The sequence below is a fragment of the Trichosurus vulpecula genome, chromosome 3, assembly GCF_011100635.1.
Source record: "Trichosurus vulpecula isolate mTriVul1 chromosome 3, mTriVul1.pri, whole genome shotgun sequence".
Classification (NCBI taxonomy): Eukaryota; Metazoa; Chordata; class Mammalia; order Diprotodontia; family Phalangeridae; genus Trichosurus; species Trichosurus vulpecula.
The window spans coordinates 292,034,323-292,057,772 of NC_050575.1; the positions used below are offsets into that span (position 1 = coordinate 292,034,323).

General features: G+C 37.6%; 1 protein-coding gene across 1 annotated transcript in view; it reads right to left on the bottom strand.

Moving 5' to 3' along the window:
* The window catches only part of KIF13B (kinesin family member 13B), a 248,738-nt gene that overhangs the window by 17,402 nt on the left and 207,886 nt on the right, over window positions 1-23,450 (bottom strand). Inside the window, exons 36-37 of the mRNA XM_036752476.1 lie at window positions 16,860-16,971; window positions 14,842-14,975 (exon numbers count right to left, since the gene is read on the bottom strand). Of these exons, the coding sequence (XP_036608371.1) occupies window positions 14,842-14,975; window positions 16,860-16,971 (246 nt within the window). The remainder of the gene's footprint in view (window positions 1-14,841; window positions 14,976-16,859; window positions 16,972-23,450) is intronic.

A 23,450-nucleotide genomic window follows, 5' to 3' on the forward strand; every position in this document is an offset into this window, starting at 1 on the left:
GGAGCATGGTGCCTCTCCATCCTCAACCCTCTATGCCCACCTGCCATGATAAATGCCATCATGTTATAAAGGTCTGTTAGCCCTACCCTAGTTATAGCTCTGCCTCAGGGTAAGGGCTTCTTTTTAGAACAACACACAGCTCTCATTAAAGTCAAGGCCCAGCTCAGGGACCACCTCCTACAGCAACCAAGTTTGTATTTCTATCCCCACAACTTGGCAGTGTCTTGCAATAGTAGGCACTTAATAAAATGCTGAAATGAAATGAACTGAGTTAGAGCTGTAACCAAAAAGTAGCCTGCACCTGCTAGTTCACCAGTGCCTCTTGCAGATGAATGAAAGCTGTAACCTCTTGCAAAAATTAACTTATTTTTTCATTCATTCATTCATTCCGCAAATGTCTGTTAAGCCTTGTACACAGTAAGCACTTAACATTTCAGAAATGGACGAGAGAGAGCGAGAGCGAGAGAGAGACAGGGTGCACACAGTTCAACAATATGTCCTCTGCTTCAAGCAATTAACCCCTAAAAGGTTCATAATGCCTACTTGAAGTCACAATAAAAGTTATTTCAGTTTGCATCTAGGTTTGAAGGGTTAGTAAGTATTAGTAGATTTTTTCTGGGTTGACTTGGCAAATTCTACTTTTTGAAAAAATTAACAGCTGTTTTTGATCTAAATTTAACCAAACATGGGCTGCTGTATTTAAAGTCTATTGATCCTGAGCCCCACTAAAACCTAACTTCATTTATATTTTTCTCCAGACAAAAAAAGCATAAGCATTGGCATCCCATAAAAAAAATTCATGCAGCCAGGGATGAATATGTTTTACAACAGAAACCTGTTATTTCTTCTGTCAATAAGTAGCAAATTTTAGTAGTTAGTGGTCAACTTAAAATACCAGGGGCAGCTAGGTGACACAGTGGACAGAGCATGGGACTTGGACCAGGAATAGTCTTCTTCCTAAATTCAAATCTGGCCTCAGACACTTCCTAGCTGTGTGACCCTGGGCAAGTCACTTCACCCTGTTTACCTGAGTTCCTCATCAGAGCTGTAAAATAGGCTGGAGAAGGAAATGGCAAACCACTCCAGTATCTTTGCCAAGAAAAACCCCAGATGGGGTCACAAAGAGTCTGACAGGACTGAAATGACTCAACAACAACTTGAATATCAGATGGGCTTCGGATTTCAAGCAATGTAAGGGCAGCACGTAGTCTGTGGGCTAATGCAATTTATTCTAGTGTTTGATATGGAGAATTATCTTTTTTTCTTTAAAGAAATGATTTTTGATAGTTGCGATGGAAGGGAGGAGTTTCTGATTATTTTCTGACCCTTAAACCCCTTTTAACATAATTATTTTTGTTAAAAATATATCTAAAGGATGATTTGAAAAAGCTGATCTAGCAAGATAATGGAAGACAATATTATATTCACTGCACACAAAAAGATCAGATGTACATTCCTTCCTGTAGTTTCCATGAAGAATGAGTTAAATTGGGTTTACTTAAAGTACACAATGCTTTGTAATCTGAAATATGAAAAATAAAGCTTCAAAGTACATGTGAAAGTATATGATGTCAATTACCGAAATGTGACTGTTAGGCTCAAATCTCTATTATATTCCACACGTCTTACATATTTCCTTAATTGTCTGGGTGGGTTTTGTTAGTTAGAGTACATTGTTTTGTGGATTAGTTATTAAACTTAAATCAAAAGGTCAAAGACAACTTGTCAGCTGCCTTCTCCGCCTTTGTAATCTCTCTACAATTCTGGGCCAAAACCAGACAGCAATGAATTATGATACTGGAATGCTAAAACAAAGACAAGAGATTCCTCTAGAGGTAGTAAGCAGGGCCAAGAATATATACATCTCAAAACAACATGGTAACAAAAATCATTTATCTAAAGAAGTTTGTGCTCCCAAAAAGGACTCCCCTTCTTCCCCAAAGAAGAAGAAGAAATGGACACCAGCATACCATGATGAAACACACTTTTAAAGTAATGTAGAGGAAATTAGCGTCAGGAAAGAAGATTCTTCACCTGTTTGGGTTGAGAAAATAAAATCTCCTTGAGTGACTGAGGGAAAGGCCATTACACCTTAAGCTGTGTGGCAGGTGAAAGATGAAATGACTGAGGAAACAAAGGTTTGAGTTTCCAAGTATGTTGATTTATTAAGCAATGTATGCCAACTGCATAACAAATCGGGATTGGGCCTCCTCAGCTAGGCACTGGACCCCAAACACATGGGGAGAGATTTTTATGCATTAAAAACAACTAATCAAATAAGATCAATTAATTAAAATAAAATAATTAACTAGGATACAAAATTATGTAATCTGATTTCTAACTGGAAGGAGGATGACAGACTTTCCAAATTGGGAGGGGGAGAGTGAGTAGGTGCGATTCCCTGAAAGCAGAAAAATGGATGTTCCATTCCACCCCCACCCAAGTGTCTGTATTCAATCAAAGGAACATGGGAACAATAACTGATTGACTAGTACAGGACCAGGTTTCAGATAAGACATATGGGTTGCTTGAGATGTATAATTATGAGAAAACTCTTTGCATCAATCTTCAGATCTGACCAGATTTCTGGTCAGCATAACCTAGGTTCTTGGTTAAGGGTCTCTAAGCATGAGATGGAGGTGGTCCAGCCCTCCAGCCATGCAGGGCGAGGTTCAAACAATGCAATAAGGTTTTCTCACAATTCCCACAATCGAATAAAGCTTTCTCACAGGACAGAAATTGGACTAGACCTATAACTGAATCGAAAGGAAACTGAGCTAGATCCAGAATTGAGTCACAAATGGAGTCAGTGTGGTTTACTCAATTCCCACACCTGCTGTGCAGAACCTGAAGGCCTCAGATCAAGGAGGAATTGCAACTTTCAACCCTTAATCTAAAGAGCAGGTCTGTAAGGAAGACAGAGGGAACACTTCCATATTACAGAGAGAACCACAACTGTGATGAGATGGGAAAGGAAATAATTATACAAACTTATACTTAATTGATAGAGATGGGACAGCCATCACACTCAGCTGCCATCACCTCAAGCTAAACTTAGAAGGGGTGGGTGGGTAGAGGAATAATCAATGCTTCTAGTATAGCAATTTTATTTTTCACAAAAAAGGAAGTTGAAAAGAAAAGGCCAAAATCAGATTGGAAGAAAAAGTGACAATGTTCCTTTTTATGGCATAAATCAAATATGGCCATTAACTATTTAAGGCACCAGATTAATGTGATAGGCCACTTGAAGCCCCTAACTTTGGAGTACATAAATAGCTTCGTCTGAAAACTAACTTCTAGATACATGAAAAAAGCTATTATGCCAAATTAATTCAATCTAACTAATTAGAGAGCAGGAAGTTCCTTCAATTATTTTATGTGCTGTCTGAGAAACATACTTGAATACGAGTGCAGATTTCATTAATTGCAGTTCATTATTTTCCAGATTAGTTACTAAACTTGTATCAGAAGGTCAAAGACAGCAATTTTGTCAGCTGCCACCTCCTTCAGTAGAGTGTCTCTGCATTTCTGGAGCTCAGACAGAAATTGATTACAAACAGAAATGACAACCACACATATACACCAGGGGAAGGGTGATATTCTTAAGATGACAAAACTGCATATGAGCCTTTATCTCTGCATTTCCAAAAAATAAGGTCTTTTTTTCCTTTTCTAAGTCTTCAGAAAAAAGCTCTCAAAATGCTGCTGTACACAAAAACATTTCCATTAATCTTTACAAATCTATTAGATCTACAGAACTACGGTATCACACCCAGAACATAAGTTTGTGAATCTGAGAACCGACTGATTATGAAGTGCCAAGTTAACAAACACCAATCTTTCACTGCAGCTTGAGTATGTCTAAGTGGAGGCAGTGGAGATTATATGTATTTTGTCTGAAAATGTCGGGGTTGCTCATTGCACAGTTTCAGACTTCCTTCTGACTGAGCAATGGAAACAGGAGATACCGCTGGTGGAGAGGGAAAACCCACTCTCTCAGTTAGAAATCTCCCGAGAATATAAAGATAATCCTACATTGTTAAGGTCTCAGAGCTCTGAAAGGAAGGCAGAAGAATGCCACTGTTTTGTTTTTTTTTTTCTAGGAGGAATGCTCTGCTTTGTAAATTACCTTCCTTATTTCCAGTTTAAATTTTTCCTTGTTGATTTCACCCCCATCTCTCTCAGCTGGGGCATCTTTAAACAATCCATCAGTCCCTTTGGTGTTTACACCTCTTGTAGAGTCAGTTTCCTTAGTCATTGTTTGGCCAAGCTATAAGCAGCTCCTTTAATCCTTCCTCATAAATCATGTTTTGATGTTTTCTCCTCTGAAATCATTCCAATTTGTCAATGTATTTCCAGTACTGATATGCCCAATAGGAAATGCAGAATCTTAAATGCAGATATGATTCTGTCTCAGTTTGTTGGATGCTCTGACTTTGTTTCAGGAGGAGATTTTTGTGCAGATTACCAAAAATGAATTGTTACCAAAACAGAATGAGGAAATTATTTTAAATTGTTTCATCACACATGGGCAGAAAGGGATAAAAAAGATGGAGAATTAAAGGGACCAAAGAAGGCAAAAGAGAAGTTGTTATACATTATCTTGGTTGCAATACCTCAAGCAATCCTCTCCACCAAAATTATTTTATCCTCCTCTCCTTAAATACTGTTCCAAAACTTCTCTTTGCTATTCAAGTTCCCAAATCCTTCCCAAATTCCTCAACCTACATTGTTTTTCAGCAGATGCCCTTGCTTACTATTTAACTGAGAAGAGGAAGGTCATTTGTGAAATTTTTCTGTTTGTCTCCTACTCCTTACCTCAAAACCCCTCCATATCTTTATTTCTGTCTGTAAGAGGAGGCCCCTTTCTTCTTAAAAAGGGTAATGCTTCTCTGGTGCCCTTAACCCCATCCCTTCCCATTCCCTTGAAGAGTCTGGCCTATCCATTTTCCCTCTACCCTCTTCTTCATCTCCTTGTATCTACTGTCTCTCTCTCCACTGACCACACATAACCACAGAATTTCAGAGCTGGAAGGGACGTCAGTGTCCACCCACTTCAAACCATTCCTAGAAAGGAATGTGCACTACAACACGGCCTCCTCCTGAAGGCCACTGATGAGGAGGAGCGCACTACCTGTCAAGGCATCCCATTATACTGCTGGATAGCGCTGATGATTAAAGCTTTCTGACATTCAGCCAAAGTTTACTTCTTTGTGACTTTCACATGTGGCTCCGTATCTTCCCTCTAGGGGACCAAAAGACCAAGAACCTAATCCCTTCTCACCTTCTCATAACAACTATTCAAATGTTTGGAGACATTATCTTGACCCCCTTAAGCCTTCTGTTTGAACTGGAACTGTGGCAATAGGAAAAGAAAGAAGTGAATCAATAGGGCCCGTTCCTCCTCCAAATCACAAATCGCCCTATTTTTGTGGATGGCATAACCATCCCTCCTACAGGTCACCCAGATTTATAACACTAATGTTGTACTTGACTCTCTTCCACTTCCTCAATCCAACCATATTCAACCAGTTGCTGAGTCTTGCCAATCCTTCCTCCATAGATCTTGTCTCCTTCTATGGCCAACCTCCTACTAAAGACTTCCTAATTAGTCTTCCTGTTTTCAGTCTCTCCAATCTCTAATTCCTTCTCCTGCCAAAACAACCTTCCTAAGTCACAGATCTGACTGTCATTCCTTGATCAAAAACGTTGGCTCCCTCTTACCTATGCACATATATGACACATATTTTGCATTTAAGGACTTCCAAAATCTGGCTCCTACTTACCTTTTCTTGGTCACAAACTACACATTCCAACCAAATTAGATTACTAGCTATTACTTAAACTTAATATTCTATCCCCCACCTTCCAGCAACAGCACAAATCTTAGACCCATGCCTAGAATTCATTATGTCCTCATCTATACCTCTGAAATGAATTTAATTAGCATCTGTTAAGCACCTATTGGATGTCATTCAATAACTACACTAGGTGCTAAAGACAAAAATGAAACAAACTATATCCTCAAAGAGATTACATACTATGGGGTTAGGTGGGGGGAGAACGACACAAGATACATACAGACGAATAACAAAATAAATACAATAAAGATAAAAGTACTTTCTGGTGGCACGGAGTGCTAAGAACTTGGGGAGCAGGAAAGGCCTCTTGTAGGAGGCAGCAGTTAAGCTGAGAGCCTTGAAGGAAGCTGGGGATACTAAGAGGAAGTTATGGAGAAAGATAACTTCTGACATGGGCAATGGCCTGTGAAAAGGCATGGAAGTGGGAGTAAGAATAAGTATAAAAAACAGGAGCAACTAAGTGATTTTGGCTGCAACGTAGTGTGTGTGAAGGGGAATAATGTGATAGCAGACAAGAAATACTGATTAGCCCTAGGAATATGTCAGGAAAGGTGTTTTTTATCCATTCTATCACACAAATATCACTGAAGCTGGTTGAACAGGGCAAGGGGAAGTCAAAACTGTGTTGGACAGACATACATTTGGGAGCTCTGGAGAAAGGATTTGAGAGGGAAAGAATGGATGTGAGAGACCAATTAAGATGGAGAAAAGACAGTGGTCATAAGAGAAGTGGAGAAGGTATAAGTAATAACACTTAACAACTGATAAGATAACAGGGGTAAATAAAAAAAAGAGTGAAGAGGAAGAACCATCTTTGAATCCTTTGTATAAATCCCATTTGGTCATAATGAATGATTTCTTGTAGCTTCTTTGATAGTATCTTGTTTAAACTTCCTGAGTCAATGTTCATTAATGATATTGGCCTACAGTTTTCTTTCCCTAGTTTAGTTGTTAAGACTATATTTGTCTCATAAAAGGATTCTGGCAATACACTTTCTTAATTTTTGAGAATAATTTGTGAAATAGGGGTACAAATTGTTCTTCAAATATTTGATACAATTCTTTTGTATTCATCAGGACCAGTTTTTCTTTTCCTTTATATCCAGATCTATTTCCTTTTCTGAGATTGGATTATTTAAGCACTCTATTTGGTCTTCTGATATTTTGGGTATTTTATATTTTTGAAGATACTCTTCTATTTCTTTTGTGTTCTCAATTTTGCTAGCAAAAATAACTGTATAATATATTCTAATTATTCTGATTTTGCTATGATTTCATGTTGTTCATTTTCTATCTTATTTATTTGATTCTGCGTTTTAAAAAAAATCAAATTAGCTAAGGATTTATCAATTTTATTAGCCTTTCCAAAAAAACAGCTTTTAGTTTTACTTATCATTTCTATGGGGCTTGTTTTTGGTGTTTCCACTTTATGTTTCCCCTCTAATTTTAAATTCTCTCTTCTTTTGTGCTAATTTTAGGTTTGCTTATTTGTTGGCTTTCTAATTTTTAAAATGCACATTCAGTTCATGGATCTCTGTTCTTTCTATTTTCTTAACGTATGTTTGTAAGGATATGTTTTTCCCCCTGAGGCCTGCTTTAGCTGCATCTCAGAAACTTTGATATGTTATTTCGTCATTATCATTTTCTTTCACATAGTTATTAATTGTTTCTATGTTTTGTTCTTTGACCCATTCATTACATAAGATTTCACTTTTAAGTCTCCATTTGGGTCTGTATCTTTTGTTGGTAGTCCTTTTATTGCATTATAGCCTGTAAAGGATATATTAACTATTTCTGTCTTTCTACATTTGTTTGCAACATCTCTGTACCCTAGTACATGGTCAGTTTTTGTAAAAGTTTCACATGGTGCTGAGAAATACATATTTTCTTCTGCTGTCCCACTTGGAAGATGTCTTGAGTCTTTTTAACTCTAGTTTCTCTAGCAATTTGTTAAGTACTATATTTTCTCTTTTGTTTGTCTCTACGTTAGATTTATCCAAAACTGAGAGAGGGATACTGAAGTCTCCAGTCACTGTGTTACTATGTCTTCTAATAACTTTTGTAATGTTTCCTTTTTTAATTTAGTCACTAAAGCATTTGTTTAGTATTGATACTGGTTTACCGTTTAAGGCTCTTTTCATCTTGATACAGTTTTCTTGTTTGTCCCTTTTTTATTTTTTTTAAATGTTTGCTTTTGCTTTATCTGCATGATTGCAACTACTGCTTTCTCAGACTCACTTGCTGCACAGACTGCTTCGACATTAGGGAAACAATCAACATAATTAATCATATCAAAAAACAAAATATCCAGAACCACAAGATCATCTCAATAGATGCTTTAGGAAAAGCCTCAGATTAAGTGCAACACTCTTTTATACTAAAAACCCTATAACAGACAGGAATAGAGGGACATTTTTTTAAAAAATCTATCTAAAACCAAAAGTAAGCATCATATGCAATATGATTATTCTAGAACTTTCTCCACTAAACATAGGAGTAAAGCAAAGATGTCTGCTCTCCCCATTAGTACTTGATATAATTCTAGAAATGCTAATCCTAAAAAGAAAGTCCCCATGTGCTCTAAATAGTTATAGTTGCATTTTTTGTGACAGCTAAGAATTGTGAACAAAGTAAAAGCAAAAGTCCATCAACAGGGCAATGGCTAAACAAACTGTGGTACATAAATGTAATGGAAGACTACCGTGCTCGGAGAAATGACATTTGTGGTGAATACAGAATAGTATGGAGTGATCGACATGAATTTGTGAGTGAAGGAAGCAGAGCCAAGAGAAAAATACACATGATTCCTCCAACAGTGTAAAGATCAAAAAAAAAAATCAAAAGTAAATGTAGCAAAATTATAAAGACCAGGCAGGACTTGAGCAGATATGTAAGGATATTCCCAACGCACTCACACCTTCATGGAGGTGGGAGATCCACAGGTGTTAGTAACATAACACACTTGTTTTTAGACTTTTTCTATGTATTGATCAGTTTTGCTAATTTTTTCTCTTTAAAAAATACTATTTGTTATATGGGATGGCTCTCTGGGAGTGGGAGGGATACCTGGGATAATTATGATGTAAGGGACAGGAGGTATTGATAAAAACTTGGAGGGTAAAGAGGTAATGATGACTCTTAGATTGTGGCAAAGGGTCAGGACCCTTCCTCCCACACTTCTGGGCCTTGGTTCTGGGCTTGGCCGAGCAGTCAGGTTGCTTTCTGGGGAAGAGCCAGGATTTTCCTTTATTATACATAATTTTGAAAATATGTTGCCCCAGGAAAGCATAGATTCACTAAAGGCAAAGATTATTTCTTTTCTATCTTTTTATCCCTAGCTCTTAGCAGATAATCGGCCATATAGTAGGTGCTTAATGTTTTTTGTTATTTTTCAAGTCCATTGCTATTTGCTGGCCTAACTGAGCTTAAATATTGTCTAATATTTTCTCTGATTAGTCATGAAAATTGATATGAGCACTGTAATTATAGGCTTAAAGAAACTATTTTAGAACTAAAAAGCAAATTGGGAAATTAACAACCGAATTAAACTGTGACAATGATTCACAGGATACACACATACTCTGAAAATATGGGTAAAGTTAGTGAGCACTGTGGGCTAATAGCTCTTTTTAAAAAATTATATTTACTTCATTAAATATTTACCAATTACATGTAAAATAAATTTTAACCATCATTCCTTAAAATTCTGAGTTCTAAATTCTCTTTCTTCCTCTCTTCCCCCCTCCTTGAGAAGGCAAGCAATTTGATATCAATTAGAGATGTGAAGTCATGTGATGTATATTTCCATTTTAGCCATGTTGCAAAAGAAAATACAAACAAAATAATAAAAATAAAGAGATTAAGGAAAAGCATGCTTTAATCAGACTAGTAACTCTGAAAGACAATTTAATTTTTTGAATGAGATACTAGACAGATGAACATGGAAGACCTAGTATATCTGGATTTCAGAAAGGCATGTTGACATCTCCCATGGATGAGAAAGAAAAATATAGGCTGGTATGTACTGTGTTATGAAAGAGACTAATTCAATTCCACAAACATTTAAGAACTGCCCATAATGTACAAGGAAGCACAGGAATACTAAGACAAAAAAAGTGAAATCACCTCTGTTTCAAGGGACTTACATTTTAGTAGGATAGATAAAATATATACAAAAATAAGTAAATACAAAGAGCATGCACAAAGTTATATAAAGTAATTTCAAGAGGGAGAGAGTGGGCTAGGGTGTGTGTGTCAAGAAAGGAGGCAACCTGGATGTGGCACTTGGACATGTGCTTTGGGGGCAGCTGGGGATTCTAAGGGTGTAGGTGAGAAAAAAAGAGTATTTTTTTGTGATGGTGCTATTGGATGGCTTTGTGGCAGCTTAAACATTCAGACCAAAACAGTTAATAACTCAAAGTCAAGCTGATGGGTCATAGGATCCTCTGTCTTGGCTCAATATCATTTAACATTTTAACAATGATTTTTATGGAGACATAATGGAGGGAAGAATGGAACAAGCATTTAGTAAACACCTACTATGTTTAAGGCGCTGTGTGCTAAGTGCTTTACAAATATTATCTCATTTGATCATAAAAGGCATACTAATCAAGTCAGTTGGCACATAATTAACGCGGTAGATAAGGTCCACATTCAAAAATGCCAATATTCTGGAACAATGGGTTAACCTTAAGATAGTAACTTAACAGGGATAAATGTAAATCCTTCACTTAAATTAAAAGAATAAAATTCAGAAGCATAAGATGGGGGAAGTTCAGTTGGAAAGCAGTCCATGTTTTTTAAAAAATGGGGATTTTGATCACCATAGTCTGAATCTATAGTTTGATAGTTACCAAAAAAAATTAATTCATCTTGGGCTATGTTAATGTAAATATAGTTTCCAAATTACAGAATCACACATTTAGAGCTAGAAAAACCCTCAGAGATTATCATATCAAAGCTAATTATTTTCCAAATTAAGAAATAGGCCCACAGAGGCTAAGTGACTTGCTCAAGGTCACACAGGTAATAAGTAGAAGAGATAAAAAAAAAACTTTTTTAATGTATTAAGCACCTACTATGTGCCAGACACTGTGCTAAGCACCAGGGATACAAAAAGAGGCAAAAGGCAACCCTCAAGAACCTCACAATCTAATAGGGGAGACAACATGCAAATAAATATATACAAATCATATACAAGATAAACAGGAAATAATTAACAGAGGGAATGTACTAGAATTAAGAGGGATTGGGAAAGGATTTCTGTAAAAGATGGGATTTTACTTGAGACTTAAAGGAAGCCAGGATAATCAGTAGGAGGAGCTGAGGAGAGATAGGATTTGAACTCAGGTACTCTGACTCCACGTACTCTCAACTCTAACACTCTTGGATGATCAGTCCACACCTGGATCACTGTTTCTCTTTAGGACCTGCATACTCTAAGAGGGCCATTGACAAATGAGAGATCATTCAGGATGGTGAGAAATCTTGCCCTGCATATGATGAAGAGTTGAAAGAAGAGATGTTGAACTTGGAGAAGAGAAGACTTAGGGGAAGCAAGAAAGCTACTTTCCAATATTCAGAATAGCTATCAAAATTTGACTGAGTCTCCCATAAATCCTTGTTGACATTTAGCACAGTGTTTGAAACATAGAAAGTACTTAATACTTGTTGCTTTGGTTTGTGCAACAGGAAAATGTGGGCTGGTACATACTGTGGTATGAATTGACAATTCAATCCAATGAATTTGTAACAAATGTCTATAATACATGAGCACCACGATTATAATTCTCCCATAAAACCCTCAAGGATAGAACTAGGGCCGATGGGTAAAAGCTACAAGAAGGCAGATTTTAAAATCTCTAGCAATCAGTGCTAGCTATTAATGAAACGTGTTGCTTTGAAAAGTAATGAATCTTCCTTCATGGAGGATACATGACCATACTCAAAAACAATGCAGAAAGCATTCCTCTTAAAGGACTTCTTATTAGGTAATTCCTCAGCCAAGTTGGGCTGAACTGCTTGTACTTGTGTTGGACTATACAGAACAGGAGAAAAGCAGAGAAACTAGGAGTAAGGCTGGGATCTAAAGACGAGGATTCTAATGGAAATATCTCCATGCTTTTTACAAGGGGTGGGGCAGCAAAAAGTTATCAAGACAGTAACAGGATAGGGTAAATCTGCTAGCGTAGATTTAAGTCTGTTAGTTTAAGTGTTGCCATAATGACTTGCCTGAGATATACTACTACTTTATCACAAGGGTACGAAAAAAGAAAGAGAGAGAGAGAGAGAGAGAGAGAACCAAGATTTTAGACAACAAATTTAATTTCCATGTGAATCTAATTCTACTCTAGTGAAGTTTGCTGTAGTCCAGTTCCACAGAACACCAGAGGCAGGCTGTATTTTGTTTTATTCCTATTACTGGAAATTGCATTAAAGCTAAATAAAGAACTAAATTTTCATTGGTGAAGTAGAAATGCAAAAGGAAAACAAAGGACAAATAAAATATGAGCTTGGTTTATATAATTCTTGTGGTATTAACAAAAAGGCAGTAAATTTTTAAAAACCCAAAACTGATATAGGCTCTACATATACATTCATATTAAGCATATTTTCACATTAGTTATGTTGTAAAGAAGAATTAGAACCAATGGGAAGAACCACAAGAAAGAAGAAACAAACAAAACAACAAAAAAAAAGAGAGCAAAGAGTATGCTTCCATCTGCATTCAGACTCCAAAGTTCTTTCTCTGGATGTGGACAGAATGTATATGTAGAGCCTATATCAGATTGCATGCTGTCTTGGGGAGCAGGAGGGGAGGGAGAGGGAAAATATTTAAAACACAAAATCTTATGGAAGTGAATGCTGAAAACCAAAAATAAATTAATTTTTAAAAACCCAAACCCCAAAAGGTATTTAAATAATACAGGTAAAGGAGAACCTTCTCCATGGAATCCACATTTATAATGATTGTACATTTAACCATTTTCTCTTCTTCTAGATTATTACTAAAGATGCTTTAATAAAACGAGTTTTTCATATAATTTCCTGATCACCCTTGAACTCAAATAAAAAGCTATTTTCTTTTTGTTTCTTTAGTTGTATTTAAACCTAAGAAGCAAAGTTTATAAGGGCAGCTAGGTGACCCAGTGTATAGAGTTCTAGACATGGAGTCAGAAAGACTCGTCTTCCTAAGTTCAAATCTGGCCTCAGACACTTACTAGCTGTGTGACCCTGGACAAGTCACTTGACCTTATTTGCCCCAATTTCCTCATCTGTCAAATGAGCTGGAGAAGGAAATGGCAAACCACTGCAGTGTCTCTGCCAAGAAAACCCCAAATGGGGTCACAGAGTTGGTCACAACTAAAAAACAACTGAACAACAAGGAAGGCTTATCAATGTTCACCCATGTGAATGGAGTTTCTTTAAAACACCCCAGCATAGACCCTCCCTAAACTGTGCCTTGGGCAGGCAGGATGGGCAAATTACAAAGTTCTGTCTTAATTCCTACTTTTTTTATACAGTCTAGGGAATACTAGTCACAGACTGCAAAAACATAGATAATTCATTCTAGGCAGCAAATGGTTTGACTTGTTCCATCCTCAGAGTTCAAGCAGATTAAGTTTACTATTTTAACTCTATTATCCAGATTTGATGATGTAAAAAAAAATGAGTCTACGGCTTTCAACTTTGCTTATTCTACTTTGAAAAAAAAATAGCAGCTAAGCTGTACAGAAAAGGTTAAGATAGGAAGTACACAGCCAACAAAGAAAACAGAAAATTTGTGTTTTCACCTTCCCCTAGGGCATAAATCCCCTCCCATGTATTCACTGAATTACCAAAGACATGTTTCAATTCAGCAAGCAATTTAAGTACTATGGGCTTAGTATTGTTTAGGGTGTGTTTTCAACTACTTTAAAATATGGGCAGTGTCTACTTTTTCTACCCAATATGACAGAAGATCCCTTGGTAGGAAATGCTGAACAGGCAAGAAAAATCACAAATGAAGCATCCTGATGGCTTAAAACAACACATCTAAACACATAGGCTGACCCGATGCCTTAGAAAATGAATTCTAATTACCAACAAGTTTTCCTTAAACCGGCAGCTCACCTGCAATTCTGCAACTCTAATATTTAGAGAATGTGAAGAAGGTGGTGTCAAAGGAACTATTTCAACAACTGAACTTGCACTGTATGTGTTTTCTGAATGACTATAAATAAATCCTCATTTATCATTTTCTGCTGAGTTCACACCTATATATGGTTAGAAACTGCATTTCTAACAGGGCCCCATCGACCTCTTTTGGACACAAGAAGCTTCCTGACTGATTAGAAGAGCCTTTTCCCCTAGAAGACCAAATCTTCGTTCTCTTTGAGACATCCAGAGGATGCGCATGGTGACATCCCTTGGCTGGCTGGACTGAAGTCAGAATAATTAAGATAGAGAGGTTTTTAGAAGAAACATATGAAACAGGTGCCCCTTTGTAACAGCTTAAATCAAAGGACAGGTAACGGGGGTGGGGCACCACCACGACGACAGGACCACATAAGGATCGAGGGGGAGTAGGGGTGGGTGGGGGATCAGGCTGTTTGATATGAGGAATGAAATCAAGAATTAAAAATAGAATTACATTTTCCACTTGGCAATACGCAAACAACACTAAGTGCACTTCATAAATTCTACTATTGTTGCTCTAAGTGATATTACCATAAATCACATTAGTAGCACACTTGGCATTTTTTAAAAGCAAAAAGGATTGAGAGTATCAATAAGTTTAAACAGCTCTCTTATCTCCGAAGACAGTGGATGGAAAATGATCACAGGCTTTCACTGCGACTAAAAGCCCCGTTCTAACTCCCCCAACCTTGCCCATCCCCATCCCTCTAAATGAAGCACCAGAAACAGAATTCAGCCAACAAGACATTAGAGAAATGCTCATTGTTACATTCTGGGCTGGTTTTATTTATTTATTTTTTACCTGCTGTGCAAGGGGAGATGGCTGTCTGCCCTTTCTCTCATCTCGGACAGGAAAGAGGGACTTAAGCAGCTTTGGCATCTGCGGCACAAAGGATTTTACTGGATTCAAGTAAGAGGCTGCTAAGCCACCAAGTCCTGTCAACAATATTAAAAAGGGAGAAAAAAAAGATAAAACAAAACCAATTACACAAGCATTTTGTCTCCACAAGATTTTGCCAAGTACCATTTGTGATTGGTCTAATAATATAACCTCAGAAAGGTTATCGCTAAAAGATGACTTTGAAAAAAAACCAGTACAATATGTATGACACAATCTTATTTTCAAATGCCATAGTGTTCCCTTTTCCTTGGCAGATACTGTCTAGATACTCTCAACAGGCCCTAATTCCTGATGTTTCTAAGATGCTCCAAGGGGTCCCCCTCTGATATGTCTGTCTCTAAAACTGGGCAAATGTTATTCCAGTCCAGAAAGAAGGGCTTTCTTCCCTCTCAAATAATAGCATTTCTATGGTGCTTGTAAGGTGTATTGCTTCTGATGTATGTTCCAGTGGCAGGTTCATTTACACTTTAAACAAAGAGATGTGCTTTCCTCATTTGTGAGTAAATGACACGTGCCTTCAATGGTTTTTCAATAGTGAAAAGGGTTGTTCTGAGTCACTCACACACTAGTACATGATATTTCTGATGCCTGGGAGGTTGGGCACATTCTATGGCTACCAAAAAACGCAGGTAGCGGTATGTGTGTAACTGACTCACTCAAACATGTAAGAACTGACATTTTTTTCCACTGCTGTTTGAAAGAGAAAAGTCAGTTTATCAATTCATGGTGAAACAGGGACTGAAAATCCCAAAGTACCCGCAAACCCATGTAGACCACTTTGTCTTCTATTTCTCTTTAATTTATTAAGTGTCTCTTGGCCAACAAGTACACAAATCAGGTCATCTGAGACTATGGAAAGGCTGTATTTCTCAGCTCTCCTCCCAGCTGCCTGTCTAGTTCCACCCATCACTTAAGCCAGATAACTGGGGCCTAGATGGTGAATGACACACTCAAGATGACACAACTAGTTGATGATGGGAGACAATAACCACTGGGAAGACAGTTATTCAATCTCTTATCTTAATACAGCCAACTTTCAAAAAGTTTTCTTCAATTATTCTCTTCCATCAAACATATATCCTCTGGTGGTCACCCCCTTCTATGCCTTTATGATTCTCATTTTTCCTGAAACTTCAGGGCAGGGCCATAAAACATATCCTTCACTGTAAGTCAACATCATAAAGGTGCTTCTTTTATATAAAAATATATGTGTGTATGTATCCCTACATCACTAGCAGAATTAATTTAAACATAAGACTACTAATATTTCTGAATCAATGTTAAAATACAATAACCTACAAAAGAAAAAAATATACAACTAGGCCTTCATAAAAGGATGAAATTTACCATTTGTCTGGCATTTCTATATATGATAGAAAAAAGTAAATGAACATAAACTGAATAAGAGCTAGTTTGAGTTGCAGAAATAATTAGACTATAGAGGTAGTTGAACACTGAAAAAGACTATCATGGTTTCTTGGGAAATCCTTGTCCTTGGGGATTGAACAAAAGTGAGGTCAATATAGACTTTCTAACTGTAGGAATGGAGCTGATGCAGATCTTGTTGTAGTGTTCATGTAGCACTTTATTTTGCACCTAATAAAGTTCCCATGTAATATTGTTCTTACATTTATGCATGTTTGAATTACCCTGACACACTGTAAACTCTGTGAGGGCAAGGACCCTAGTTTAATGACAATAAGCTAATATTTTTGCTTTCAATATCAAGTTCAGTGCTCTGTACAAAGTAAACATTTTAAAAAAATAAAGGTTTCTGGAAGGAAGGGAAGGAGGGAGAGAGGAAGAGGACGGAGTGAGAAAAGGACAAACTAACCAATACCATCTAACTACCAGGATGGCAGTCCATGATCCAAGTCAACCTGGAGCATAGCAATCAAGAAAAGAAAAATGGTACTCACCTGGTTCAGGGGAATGGTTATCCTGGGGACAACTAGAAAGAGATGGACCAGCTGGTGTCATCCCTTTGGAATGTTCTGACTGGGAAACGTCTTGTTGACTTTCCCATCGACCCTAAGAAGGATAAAATCATAATTTTTTTCAAAGATTCTGTATGCATAGATAGAACTGGGTACATAAAACACTACCAAAGACCTAAAATAAAAATACTTGCCCCATACCACCCAAGAACCTGATAATTATTTTTTAAAAATCCAACTGTCTGACTCAACTTTATATTACTTTAGAGAATATTATTACATACACAGTGATAAAAAATATTTCGTGTTTGTTTTATAGCTATAGTTTGCAATAAATTCTTCATCATTTTGTTGTTTGACATACAACTTTCTAACAAACCGTGTGGAGAAATACCCTTCTTTTGTGAAAGGAGGCAATGAGGCAGAGAGAGAGAGTTGGAGTCAGGAAAATGTGAATTCAAGCCTTCTACCTCATACTGGCTGTAGGACTGTAGGCGGGTCACTTACCCTCTCTAAGACTAAGTTGTAGAGCAAGCTCTCATCTGCAGTGGCAGCATCCTACACTGAGGAAATCAGAGGTCTCGTCTAACAAAGAAAAACTAAATGCAATCTCCTCTACAACTGCCACCACCCAGAAAAACTCTTCCCTATTCCCTTGGTTCCAGAGACCTTGCTGAGGCTACTTCTGCTCGTTTACTCAGACACCATTGGTATTCCTCTTCTCTCTTCCTTATTCTACCTCCAAAATGGGATCCCAGGACTAGAGAAGTCTCTGTTGTTGCTAGATTTTTAAAAAAATTATTTTCAGTGATAAAATTCTATTTTCAAAGACCTATTCTTTGTCCTGTTCATCTACACAGCCTTCTTTCACCCTAATTTTAAGAGTGTGGGGGCTACTGTCGCAAATTTAAACAGCTGCAAATGTACTGCAGAATGAAAAGGATTTGGAGGCAATAGATTAATGAACTTCTTTTTTTCTTCCACACTAAAAGGTAAATTATTCAAAAATAATTACCACGAATTGTGAATTAACAGATCTATGAATCAATAACATTAAATGCACTTTTAGTAGCATTTTAGAAATTTTTCTAAAAGGATCTTATGAGCTGAAGGGATCTGTGAGGTCATCTAGTAGAATATTTTTATTTTAGATATAGTTTAGTAGAAACAGCATTAAACTCAGAGCAGTTAGCTTGGAGTCTACTGCAAGTGTCTCCTTCAGTGGTAAGAATTAATGAGGAATCATTACAAGACAGAGTATGATTCCAGGCAAGCTGAATAGATTATGGTACTATCTTAAGCAATGCTGCTGATGAAAAAGCACTGCGAATTCTCACAATACCCTTAAGTAAGAACAGATTCATTTAATAAGTAAACAGAGGATGATCTATACAAAAAACTCACAACAAGCCAATACCAATGTCGTAGGAAAAAGAATCTCAAAGTCACTCCTAGAATACATAGCTCTTCCAAATTCATGTTTCACTACTGTTTCATGGCATTACGTTTTTGTTTCAATTGACAATTCATGGGTGCATAACTACATCAATCAATGTGGGATTTTCAAACTACTAATGGACTCAGAAGCAACTGCACAGTGCCCCCAAAGGGTAAGAAGTGAAAAGCTTCTTGAAGCTCTGACACCTGGACTGAAAACCTATCTGCTCTTAGTTGTGATTCAATCGCTGATCTTAAAATCATTAAGCTCTAAGTGATGTGGGTTCTGTTTACTTCAGAGAATGCCACATTTCCCTATGCACTTTCTAAGCATTGCATTCAGGGTTTAATACAGGTATGCAAGTACCAAGTAACAACGAGTAACTGTAATACTCAAGTGGACCAAGGAAAAAACATACGCAAAAATGACTGTAGATACAGTTATAAAATACAGATGCAATATTTGTGTTCTACACAAACCATAAACCTGAGTCACAAGTCCTTAGAAAGGGACTAGAGTGCCAAAGGACTTCCAAGGGACATGTCACTGATCTCTCTGACGATAATCTGCCCATCCAGGACAATGCCTGACATGACAGTCCTCACTGAAAAGTGAGTTACCAGGGAGTGCTCTAGCTTACTTGATCAAGACTCATCTCTCTCCTCAACTCCTATTTCTCACCCCACACTACAGGTCCTTCATCCTCAAGAATCTACCAACTATGACAAATAACTCCTGTTTTTCACAAAATATTTGTACTCTTTTATGACATGGTAAGTGGTCATTATGGTCTAGATCATACATTCCTTTTTAAAAATAATAATATTTCATTTTTCCACTTACATGTAAAAACAATTTTTCTGACATTTCTTTTTTTTTAATTTTGAGTTCCAAATCCTCTCCCTCTTCTCCCCTGCCCCTGAGGCAATAAGCAATTTGATATAGGTTATACATGTGAACTCATGCAAAACAGTATTTCCATATTAGTCATGTTGTGAAAGAAAACACAGACCAAAAAACAAATATCTCCTCAAAAAAAAAAAAAAACTACCAAAAAAAATTTTAAAAAAAGTATCCTTTGATCTGCATTCAGACTCCATCAGTTCTTTCTCTGGAGGGGGATAGCATTTATCATCATGAGTCCTTCAGAACTGTCTTGGATCTTTGTATTCCTGAGAATAGCTGAGCTGATCATCAAACAGTATTGCTGTTACTTTGTATGATGTTCTAGATCAGGGGTTTTTAACACAGAACCACCACCACCAACCCCCACGGGGTCCATGGATAGATTTATTTTCACTAATCTTTGGTTTCCTTTGATATCCTATGTGTTCTATTTTATGCATTTAACAACATGATTCTAAGACTGACTGCCAAAAAAAAAGTCTAAAGGAAGGAGCGGGAAACTGAGAATCTGGAAATGGAAGTTCTAGTCTTCTGAAACTACCTGCATAACCTAGAGAAAAATAAAGCTGTATCTAGACCTAGAGGTACCTGGGTGGTGGCACAGTGGATAGAGTCCTGGGCCTGAAGTCAGGAAAGACCTGGAGTCAAATCCAGCCTCAGACACTTACTAGCTTTGTGACCATCAGCAAGTCATTTAACCTCTGTCTCAGTTTCCTCAACCATAAAATAGGGATAATAACCTACCTCACAGGGCTGTTGTGAGTATCAAATGAGACAGGATTCATAAAGCACTTAGTACAGTGCCCAGCACATAGCAGGTGCTATATAAATGCTTATTCCTTTTTCTTCCTTCCCCTTGAGTTTCCTAAACTGAAAAATGTTAACTGTGTGTTGGAATTGAAGAGTATTTCATAGTTTACAAAATCTTTCATCCATCATTTAATTTGATCCCGATAACACTGGCCAAGTATCATATCCCTATAATACAGATTAATAAACTTGGACCAGAAGGGTTAAATAACTTGCCCAATGTCATACAACTGGTTAGCAGCAGGGCTTGGATAAGAACAAAAGTTTCTTGAATCCCATATCATCATTCTTTAGGATCTTTTTTTATTTGTGGATTTATCATAATGTGTGAGTTAATCTGAATATTTAAAGTATGGATTTATAAGAAAGCTTATTAGTCACAGGAACAGAAAGCTGTGCAAAAAAGAGCTCAAAAATGTCTGGTTTCTTCATCTTTCCATAGGCAATATATTTTGTGTGTGTGAGTGTGTGAGTTTGTACACACACCATAACTGTTTGTATACCATGGATACCAAACCCTCATCAGAGAAATTTCCTACAAAGTTGGTTTTTCCCCCCATTTGACTACTTCCCTTCTTATTCTAAAGGCATTAATTTTGCCTGTGCAAAAGCTTTTCAGTTTTCAGATAATCAGCTATCTATTTTACTTTTGTAATCGCCTCTATCTCTTGTTCGGTTAAGAATAGATTCCCGCCCCCCTCCTTCCCTGTAACTTGTTTTCCGCTTTATCAAACCCTGAATTGTTGGGTTCATTGTGTCTCATCCTTGGTCTAACATGCTGCATTGAACTATTTTTTAACTAATACCAGATGGTTTTCGATGAACCAATTCAACTTTAGACAAACTAGTTGTGGTTTGGACCAGAGCAGCACTTTATAAGCAGCCACATAGCCCACCCCCAACCTGCCTCCCACACAGCTTAAGAATGATTAAGATCTTAGATCTAGCACTAGAAGGGTTTTCTTCAAAAGGATTCTCCCTGAGCGTCTCACAGCAAATACCTCTGAAACTGAATTCCTCAGCATCTTCCCCCCACCCAATTTGTCTGTCTTTCCAACAGCTCTCTAACACAACATCTCACATGGCTCCTCTCTGCTCCATGGCCACCATACTGGTTCAAGTCCTTATTATCTCTAACTTAGAATACTGTGATAGCTTCTTAACTATCCCCACTGTTCCAGTTTCTCCTGCCTTCAGTCTTTCACACCTCTGTACCAAGTCACTGATCAGTCCTTGATGGACTTGTTTCAAAGAACTCAGTGGACTCCTATTTCCCATAAGCTAGAATAAGAACCCCTATGCCTGGCTGAAACATCCTCTTCAGCCTGGCTTCAATGTACCTTGAGCCTTATTCCACATTATTCTCTTTTATGACCTGCCTCCTTACTCTCTGAGCAGCCTGCCCCCTCCCACCTATGCGCAGCAGGCCAAGCTGTTCTTCCTGCCTGGAAAGCACTCCTTCCCTCTCCTCCCCTTCTCTCCTTATTTCTGTTGAAAGCCTTCTCTTTCTGCAAGATTCAGTTCAGTGTCCTTTCTAACCCTCTCCTTGATCATTCTCTTTTCATTTCTGCCTGATGCACATCCTCTCTGTCACTACCACAAACTACCCAGCACAAGGGCACATGTTGTATCCCCTTGGTAGACTATGATAAGCATCCTGAGGACAGGGATGTTGTCATTTTTCATCTTATCCTCCAGACTGTAGGTGCTTCACAAATGCTGGCTGAATTTACTGTGGAACTGTAATTTTTTCCAGGCCTTCAGCAAACCATCAAAAATCCAGTTTCCCCAAGCAGAAAAGGAGCAGAGATATCTCTTCTATGTAAGTTCTGCTCATGCAATCTAAACCAACACTTCCCAAACTGTATTTATTACATGAAACCCTAGTCTTCCAAATCTTAGTGCTATCTTCCCATAAAATAGGAATATATTTACACAGAAATGTATCTTCACTTATATATACACATTACATATATAGATTTGTAGATAGCAATATCACATATACACATATTTTTATAGGTTAACAAATTTTTTCTTAGGAAAGTAATGCTAATTTCTTCTATTTGGCTCCAAAATTTTCCAAATTGTCCTTTATTCCAGCGATATGTTTAACCCCTGAAATTCTTCGATTAGCATTTATGATTGTCATCAATATATTTGAAAACACAAATTGTTCTGTCCCAAATCAGTTGGGAAACTCTGTTCTAAAATCTTTCCTTGTTCCTTATGGGCAATTTGGTATATGTGTCTTATCTAAGAATTAAATTCCAAATGGATTACCAAAGGTCCCCCTAGCCACGGACTACCCAGCTCTCAAATCTCAAGGAATTTCCGGGGAGGGGAAAGATAGGTAAAGGTGGAGGTGGATGGTGGTTTGCACTCCAACAAAGAAAGTCTTTATGCCAATTGCCAGGGATACTGCAATCTCCAGTCTTAAAGAGCTGCCTAGAGCAAGGAAAGGCTGAATAACTTGTTCAGAGTCACACGGCCGGGATATGTGAACAGTGAAATTAACTCTGAGACCAGTTTTTTATCCCCTATAAATCATAGCACATGTTTATATACTGTTCTATGGATTGAAAGGCATTATAATAGAATGCTGGAATTGGAGTCATAGGATCAAAGATTTAGGGTATTAAGTTTCAAATTCAAACCCCTATTTTACAGATGAGGAAACTAAGGCCCAGAGAGATGTGCCCAGAGTCATTTAGCTAGAATGTATCTGAGGTGAGATTTAAATTCGGATCTTCTTGACTCCAAGTCCTGAGTTCAAGTCACTACAACACATACCTTGGCTCCAACAATTACTAGTCACAGGACTATGAACAAGTTTCTTAGCCTCAATGAGCCTCAGTTTCTGCCCATCTATAAAACAGACATGATACTTATCCTATCTAGTGCGTAAGGCTGATGTAGGGAAACTATTCAACAACTCTTAAAGCGATAAATGTGATGTATTAGCACTGGACAATGAGTCCTAGGCTCCTCCCATATCACCACTATGAAACTTCCTTAAGGAAAGAAGCTCTGTTCAACCCCAAAAGAGGTTCTGTTGATTAAGCAATTAATAAACACACACTAAAGTGTGTACGAAATGTAAATAAAATGGGTATCTCCCTTCAGTGAAGAAGTCTTGAGCTTGTCTATAAGGACCTAGGACAGATGCTGCTACTTCTCTCACTGCTTAAAGGGCTTTTGTCTTAACAGGAGCAACGTAGTTACCAGGATTCCTGCTGCCAGGCCTAAAAATTCTAGGAACTCACCAGAATTCCACTTTTAACCTGAGCATCTATAATTCTGAAAGTGCTTTGAGGGTAGCAGAATCACACACATCTGTTAATCTAGCATGGAGATCATCATTTAAAAACTCCATCATCTCCCGCCACCCCACCCCCTTCCTACCTCTCCCCAACCCCCCA